The sequence below is a fragment of the Ranitomeya variabilis genome, chromosome 1 (assembly GCF_051348905.1).
Source record: "Ranitomeya variabilis isolate aRanVar5 chromosome 1, aRanVar5.hap1, whole genome shotgun sequence".
Classification (NCBI taxonomy): Eukaryota; Metazoa; Chordata; class Amphibia; order Anura; family Dendrobatidae; genus Ranitomeya; species Ranitomeya variabilis.
In genome coordinates, this window is record NC_135232.1 from 756,438,897 (window position 1) to 756,447,921 (window position 9,025).

Consider the following 9,025-nt stretch of genomic DNA (forward strand, 5'->3'; position numbering starts at 1 on the left):
CTTCTCGAAGAAATTCTCTTCTGCGGAAAATAATTATGATGTAGGTAACAGAGAGTAATTGGCCATTAAGCTAGCATTTGAAGAATGGAGGCATTTTTTGGAGGGGTGGTCCATTGAATCACTGTGATTACAGATCATAAGAATCTGGCTTACATCGAGTCTGCCAAGAGGTTGACACCGAGACAGGCGAGATGGTCACTTTTTTTCTCATGGTTTCAATTCTCTATTACCTTTCAGTCCGGTTCTACAAACGTCAAGGCTAATGCCTTATCCCGTAGTGTGGATCCGATATCAGCTCCTGAACCTCCTTCCTCCATTCTTCAGCATGGTGTGGTTATGGCTGAGGTGTCCTCGGTGTTGGAGCGAGAGATTCGTGAGGCTCAGTCTCTGGCTCCTCCGTCATTGCGGGTTAATAAGCTTTTTGTGCCCATCCAATTTCATCTTAGGATACTTCGGGAGTTTCATGATTCTGCCCTGAGTGGACATCCTGGAATCTTGGCTACCCGTAAAGCTATTTCTAGGTTGTTTTGGTGGTCCTTGTTGGCTTCAGATGTGGTTAAGTTCGTGTCGTCCTGTGATATATGTGCTCTTGCTAAAAGTTCCCAAAGCCGGCTGGCCAGGGAATTGGTGCCTTTGCCAATTCCTGATAGACCATGGACTCATCTGTCCATAGATTTTATCACCGATCTTCCTTCTTCTAATAGTAAAAAGGTCATTTGGGTGGTGGTGGACATATTTAGTAAGCAGGGGCATTTTATACCTTTGACAGATCTACCTAATGCAGAGACGTTAGCTAAATTGTTTGTTGAACATGTGGTATGGTTGCATGGTGTGCCTGTGAGTGTGGTTTCTGACAGGGGAGTGCATTTTGTGTCCAAGTTCTGGAGGGCCTTTTGTAAAAGGTTGGGTATCTGTTTGACCTTTTCTTCAGCATATCATCCTGAGTCTAATGGTCAGACACAGGGCTGCCACTAGAAATTTCGGGGCCCCATACTGGCAAAATTTTCGGGGCCACCTTAAGACTCTGCCCAGGCTCCATCCCAGCCCCACCTCCAACCCTCGAACTGTCCACAGCACCACTGCTGTCTCTTGGAAAAACACTTCTAACCAATCACACATTAACAGTTCCCATCACCAGATCACACACATAGCCAGCAGATTTTGTTTTAGCCAAAAGGTTTTTTTAATCTGCCACGATGACAAGGTAGACTCATTTGGCCGGGCCCTACTCTACTCTAACTTATTAAACATTTGTTAAAATATGCAATACAATTTAGGTATATTTTTATTTATTTTTCAATTTTTCAAATGACCAATAATACCACATACAAGGGACAAATACCACAACACCATGACCAGACACCACATTATCCCCACATAGTGACCTATAATACTATCTACAAGGAATAAATACTGCCACACCATGTGCAGACCACATATTACCACCACAGTGACCAAACAATATCGCATACAAGGGACAAATACCAACACAACATGACCAGACCACATATTACCACCACACGGTGACTGAATAATAGCACGTACAAGGAACAAATACCACCACACCATGACCAGACCACATATTACCACCACATAGTGACCAAATAATAGCACATACAAAGAACAAATACCGCCACACCATGGCCGGACAACATATTACCACCACATTGTGACTGAATAGTACAATACTGATCATTAATAAAAAAAATACTATCACCATAAGTGCCATTATACATAGGAGATCTGTACTTAGTATGCAGTGTCTGTGTACAGGTAATACAGTGGTCACCGGTGCCATTATACACAGGAGCTCTATATATAGTGTCAGTGTACAGGTAATACAGGGATCACCAGTGACATTATACACAGGAGCTCTCTATATAGTGTCAGTGTGCATGTAATACAGTGATCACTAGTGACAATATACACAGGAGCTCTGTGTATAGTGTCAGTTTACAGGTAATACAGTGATCACCAGTGACATTATACACAGGAGCTCTGTATATAGTGTATAGTGTACAGATAATGTAGTGATCACCAGTGACATTATACACAGGAGCTCTGTATACAGTATACAGTGTATGGTGTCAGTGTACAGGTAACATACTGACTCACCAGTGACGTCTCTAGCTGAAGTCCTTCATCTTTGCGTTTCTTTTTAATCCAGCGCAGACCGCCATCACTTCTTTCAGCCAGGACTCGTCTCTGCATAAAAAAACACAGTTATCTAGAGCACCGCTTCCAGAGCACATTCCCCACTTTTTCCCTTTCTTCTACACTACACATCTGAATACAGACATTCACCCACCATTAATATATACTGTAATTGGTTATTATGCAACCCACCATTCCAAATATAAATTATAATACGCCACTGAGCCCCTTCTAGCTTTACATAGCCACTTTCCCCATTTAATATATAAATTAATTAGCACTTGTACTCTTTCCCCCAATTTATTTCCAGTCACTTTATCCTCAACGATCCCACTATGTACGTCCCGCTCTAACCCTAACTCCGATTCATTATAGTTACATGCCCCTTCTGCCTCAATTCATTGTCATGTCTTCTCTCTCTCCCACCCTCTATTCATTATCAACTGCTCTTCCCCACCTTCAAAATTCATTATTTGCTCTCCCTACCTTCAATACACCATTGGCTCTCCCCACCCCACCTTCAATTCAATTGCTGTCCACCGTCCCTCACACTCACTTGATGTGCAGTCCCCATCACCCCCACTTCATCATGTGCAGTCCACCTTACTTCATCATTTAGTCCCCTATCCCCCCTTCACTTCATCTGCAGTCCCCCTTACTTTATCATTTGCAGCCCCCTATCATTTCATCATGTGCAGTACCCCCTCAAACACAATTCATCATCTGCAGTCTCCATCACTCCCACATCATCATTTGCAGTCCACATCACCCCCACATCATCATTTGCATTCCCCTACATCATTTGCAGTCCCCATCACCCCCACATCATCATTTGCAGTCCCCATCACCCCCGCATGATCATTTGCAGTCCACATCACTCCATCATCATTTGCAGTCCCCATCACCTCCGCATCATCATTTGCAGTCCACATCACCCCCACATCATCATTTGCAGTCCCCATCACCCCCACTTCATCATTTGCAGTCCCCATCACCCCCACTTCATCATTTGCAGTCCCCATCACCTCCACTTCATCATTTGCAGTCCCCTATCATTTCATCATGTGCAGTACCCCCTCAAACACACTTCATCATTTGCAGCCCCCTATCATTTCATCATGTGCAGTGCCCCCTTAAACACACTTCATCATTTGCAGCCCCCTATCATTTCATTATGCGCAGTGCCCCCTCAAACACACTTCATCATCTGCAGCCCCCTATCATTTCATCATGCGCAGTGCCCCCTCAAACACACTTCATCATCTGCAGTCTCACTCCCCCCCACCTCACCCATTTAAAAAAACAAAAATAAAAATGTTTTTTATACTTACCTCAGTCGTTCCGGGCCGTCTAGTGTTTCCAGCAGTGAAGCAGCAGCTAGAATGTATGGGCTGCTGAGAGGACCTGACAGGAGCCCATACATTCTAGCACATTCACTACTGAGATTGCTAGAATGTATGGGCTGTAGTCAGGACCTGCAGGGAGCCCATACATTCTAGCTACAGCCGAGCAGGAGCCGACTAGGTAAGACGGCCGTGCACAACTCCAAAACGGCTCCCAGGCCCCAGCGCCGACATGTGTGCCGCAGTGCACAGTATTTTAGTGCATGATGGGGCCCGATCAGTAGAAGCACAACAGTGGGGCCCTGGATCTGGGGGCCCCTCTGTGTACTGCTGCTGACCGGGCCCCATACAGCAGTAACGGCTGTAATGCCCTGATAGCGGCCCTGGTCAGACAGAGAGAACCAATCAGTCCTTGGAACAAATCTTGCGTTATTTGACCACTACCCGGCAGGACGATTGGTGTTCCTCTTTGCCTGAGGCTGAATTTGCTTTTAACAATTGCCAAAATCAGTCCACGGGTACCTCTCCTTTCTTCTACAATTATGGGTTTCACCATCATTTTTGGGAGTTTTCCCGACTGGATTCAGGGTGCCTTGGGGCTGATCTAGCTTTGCAACATTTCAGGGAGGTGTGGCAGGAGGTTCAGAGGAATATTGGGGAGGCTCAGGGGAGGGAAAAATTCTTTGCTGACAAAAGGCGATCTGTGGGGCCAGTATTCCAGGCTGGGGATAACATTTGGTTGTCCACCAGGAATATTGAGCTTAACGTTCCTTCTGCCTGTGGAGGTGGTCAATCCTGTGGCCTTCCATTTGCGCCTTCCCCTGTCTACGGATTCCCAAAGTGTTCCATAAGGATCTTATGAAACCGTTGGGGTCTTCGTCTGGGAAATCTCCATCCGCCACGCATTTCGGTGGATGGCCAGAATGAGTATGAGGTGGAACGGATTGTGGATTCTCGCATGGTCCGTCGCTCACTCCAGTATCTGGTCCATTGGAGAGGCTATGGTCCGGAGGACCAGTCCTGGGTTACGGCACAATCGGTCCATTCAGATCGGTTGGTCCGGACCTTTCATGCGCTGTATCCTGGGAAGCCTGGGGGTCAGGTGCCCCCCCCCCCCTTGAGAGGAGGGTACTGTCATGATGCAGGTCGGGGTTTGCTTCTTCCTTCTCTTTCCCTGGCCTGGTCATGGAGGGGTTAACTTTTCCTGCCTCTCTTTGGTTCTTGGGTGGCTATTTATTGGTGCTATTTTAGATAGCCTTTGTCAGTGATAGTTCATGCTTCCAGGCTAGAGCAGCTGATTCATATATCCTAGTGAACCTTCTGCTTCTGACTTCCCATGTGTGTTTCTGACCTGTTCCCTATCCCTGACTCAGTGTATGTTTGGTGATTTCCCTACAGTGTATGACTCGACTTGCACTCCGTCTCTGTTTTTTCTGCCTCTGGTACTGCATTTCCCAACTGCCTTTTGACCCTCAGGCTTGTACCTTGACTCCTCTTTCTGTCTCTCGTTTTGGATACTGCGCTCCTGTCTGGTTCTAACTTTTGGCTCATCTCTGACCTCGTGCTTTGCTGTGACCTCTGGTACTTCATCTCCCTGTTTGTTGATGACTTCGGCCTGTCTGACTACTCTGCTGCCTCCTGGTAGCGGCCTGCACTTCTGCACCGAAGTGCTACACAGTAAGGCTACTTTCACACTAGCGTTAACTGCAAACCGTCTCAAAACGTCTTTTTTCAGAAAAAACGCATCCAGCAAAAGTTTTTGCTGGATGCGTTTTTTCCCCATAGACTTGTATTGGCGACGTATTGCGACGGATTGGCATACGTCGTGTCCGCTTTTCCGACGTATGCGTCGAATTTTGGCGACACGTCGTCGGCAAAAAACGTTGATTGTAACGTTTTTTGTCTCCGCCTAAAAAACGTGTCGCGACGTATCCTGCGGCATACGTCGTTGGCTGCAATGGAAGCCTATGAGCGACGGATGCATCGGGACACGTCGTACGACGCAATACAGCGCTGCAATACTTTTTTTTAAACTGAGCATGCTCAGAAGCAGGATTTTGTTGCCAATTGGCCAGACACCCCCAAATCTATATAAACCTGGCCTGGGCCTTCAACCCCACATATGCCTGCAAGACCCAAGAGAGAAGACTGCCAGCAAGATCCCAGCCAGCCACAAGACCCCAGCCAGCAACAGGACCCCAGCCATAAGACCCCAGCCTGACACAGGAGCCAGCCACAGGAGCCAGCCACAGGAAGGAGCCAGCAACAGGACCCCAGCCATAAGACCCCAGCCTGACACAGGAGCCAGCCACAGGAGCCAGCCACAGGAAGGAGCCAGCCAGAGGACTCCAGCCATAAGACTCCAGCCACCATAGAGCCAGTGTGAGTATTGCAATTTTTGTGTGCATCTGTGTGCCTGTGCATTTCTGTGTGTATGAGGTACTACTGACTACAGCAAGAGCTTAAAACCTGAAGAGAACCTGAGGCCTGCCATCGTCCTGCACCAGCCAGTGCCATGCTAGAGTCCAGATCCACCATGATGCCAGCCACTGTGAAGACCTGCAGCTCCAGCCAAAGGATTGTCAGCCTTTTGTATGTGTGTGTGTAATGTGTGTGTGTGTGTATGCGTCTTCTGATTGGGTTCACCTTTCTGCCTTTGTTGTACATATGTGTATTTGCATAAAGCTTATGTGCGTGCGTGTGTGTGTGTATTTTTGTACGGCTGTGTGCTTTTGTAAGTATGTCTTCATGTGCCTGCACCTTATTATGCCTTTGCCAATCTTATGCCTGTTCATGTGGGAGGGTATGTGTCCATGTTCAGGATTGCATCAGGATTTGGTCAGGATTTTCCATCAGTATTTGTAAGCCAAAACCAGGAGTGGGTGATAAAAGCAAAAGTGTGCCTGTTTTCCTATTATACTTTCCCTCTAATTGTTACACTCCTGGTTTTGGCTTACAAATACTGATGGAAAATCCTGACCAAATCCTGATGCGATCCGGAATGTGGACACATACCATGCATGTTTGTGTGCGTCTTGTTGATTGCATGTGCATTTGTCCATGCTTTAATTGGTTAATTGCCTTTTTCTGATGTATTGACTGTATAGTGGTCTGTTCAGCATGTGGTTTAAATGTGTTTTTTTTTAATTTTTTTTAAATCTGATGTATTTTTTAAAAGTCTAGCGGTCTGCAGCTTGTGGTTTGAATGTGTGAGTGTGGGTTTTTTTTCTATTTAAAAGTGTTGATTTTATTTTCCTGTTAAAACCATTCGCAGTCGATGTACTTGTATTTAAAATAAAGAGCATTTCAGCTCCTAATTGTGATTTAAAAAAAAAAAAGAGTGAAAAAAAAAGAAAATAAAATGTTTGTTAAAAAAAATGTCCGTAGTATCATTTCATAAAGGTAAATTTAAAACTGGTGTATGTACCAATGGTTACACATGCAATACAGAGTTGGTTGAGGGCTTATTTTTTAATAAAGGTTATACTGTAAAGGTTTTTTTTGGGGGGAGGTGATTTTTTAAAATAAAATGTGGCAAATATATTTTTGCATGGTGGGTTCACATTTCAAAATTTTTTTTTTAGGGACATGGAAATGAATGGTATAACGTGCCTCTTTTTTGGGTTTTGGTGTTCACCTTTAATGAACATTTCTCACATCATTTTAGCAGGGTGTTTATCTTTAAACATTGCCTACTTCGGGGGGTGGTCTAACTATAAATCCATTATACATATTACAGATACACCAGGGACCACATCCACTGAGCAGCCCACCAGGACCACAGCCACAAATCTTTAAAAGTAAGTTTTGAAGACCCCAAATCTGCTGCTTCAATGTGTAGAGCAGATTGCAAGTGTCTTTTAACTTTTACAGAGACACCAGGACCACAGCCGCCGCCTGTCGTCAGCCCAGGACCAGCCCACCAGGACCACAGCCACAAATCTTTACAAGTAAGTTTTGAAGACCCCAAATCTGCTGCTTCAATGTGTAGAGCAGATTGCAAGTGTCTTTTAACTTTTACAGAGACACCAGGACCACAGCCGCCGCCTGTCGTCAGCCCAGGACCAGCCCACCAGGACCACAGCCACAAATCTTTACAAGTAAGTTTTGAAGACCCCAAATCTGCTGCTTCAATGTGTAGAGCAGATTGCAAGTGTCTTTTAACTTTTACAGAGACACCAGGACCACAGCCGCCGGCCTTGCTACCGCAACAATGTCCTCTTCTGACAGCCCTCCTCCACAGCAACAGCGTGTATCGGTAAGTTAACACAAAAAATGTTTTGTTTTTTTTTTTTGGTTTTTTAATTTACATTTTTTTTGATCACTACATGCATAAATTATGTTTCAACAGGAAGCTGAATCAGATGAGGAGCTGTCAGAAGGGGGCGAGACGGGTGGAGAGATGCAAGTGGAGGAGGAACCAAGTGTAAGTAGTGGTGAAACAGTTGCTTCGCACATCACACTGCACCATACACAAAACAGATTTTCATACATGACTAAACACAGAAAATATATGCCTACATTACTGAGAATTTGTTTCCTTTATTTCAGGCTGCTGCTGCTGCTGCTCCTGCTGCTGCCGCTGAAGGTTCTCCCAGACACTCCCAGAGTCGGCGGACTCGTCGCCGCGGTTGGCCATCAGTGAGTTTTTTGGTTTTTTTGGGAGGGGGATTCTATTGGTACTTTAGTGTTTCAGTGTACTAATTTGTTTGTTTTTCTTCTTCTTTTTTTTTGGCACAGGCTTCACAGCGTGCTCCCGCAGGAGATGACGATGACGACATCGACATAGATGGTCTCATCGAGGAGGTTCGCGAGCGGGAGCCGCTGTGGAACATGGCTGACCGCAAACATTCCGATACCGGTGTCACCCGTCGGCTCTGGGACGAAGTGTGTCACAACCTCTTTCCAAGGTGGGAGAGCCTTCATCCTCAGCAGCTGAGCAAACTAGGTAAGTATTCACTTTCCAGTGATGTTTTGAGCTGACTGTAATGTATTGCATTTACCAATTTTTTTTTTTTCTTTTCATTCTTGTCTTCACAGGTGGAAAGGTTAGGAAGCGGTGGCGGTCACTGAGGGATCGCTTTAAGAGGGAATTCAACGCGGAGATGCAGGCCCCGAGTGGCTCTGCAGGAAGGAAGAGCAAATACAAACACGGCCCGGCCCTCTCCTTCCTGAGGCGAACAATGCTGAGCAGAGTGTAAGTATTCTACAGCCCACTAATAACCATGTTAACCTGTCTACTTAGTTTGCTTTCAGTCAGGGCTTTTTCATATCAATGTATTAATTTCTTTTGTTTTTTCTTTCACAGCACCTTCTCCAGCCACCGGGCGCCTGCATCTTCCTCTGCGCCCTCTGGAGCGATCCCTCCTGAGTCCGCCACTGAGGGCCACGTCGGTAGGCCCCACACCACTGACCCCTCCTCTGACCCCTCTGTCCCCTCCACTTCATCCGCCCCAAGCAGTGGAGCATTATTGCAGCCTTCATTGCTCGCATCTGATGCTGAACAGATAGCGTTCCCTTTACCCCAC

At 46.0% G+C, this 9,025-nt stretch overlaps 1 protein-coding gene across 1 annotated transcript; it reads left to right on the forward strand.

The window, feature by feature from the left end:
• Positions 1 to 7,063: 7,063 nt before the first annotated feature.
• LOC143765626 (uncharacterized) lies at positions 7,064 to 8,664 on the forward strand. Its single transcript, XM_077252516.1, has 3 exons — positions 7,064 to 7,755; positions 7,849 to 8,138; positions 8,238 to 8,664. The coding sequence occupies exons 1-3, from the start codon at positions 7,711 to 7,713 to the stop codon at positions 8,284 to 8,286; spliced, it is 384 nt and encodes a 127-aa protein (XP_077108631.1). The 5' UTR covers positions 7,064 to 7,710; the 3' UTR covers positions 8,287 to 8,664.
• Positions 8,665 to 9,025: the final 361 nt, after the last annotated feature.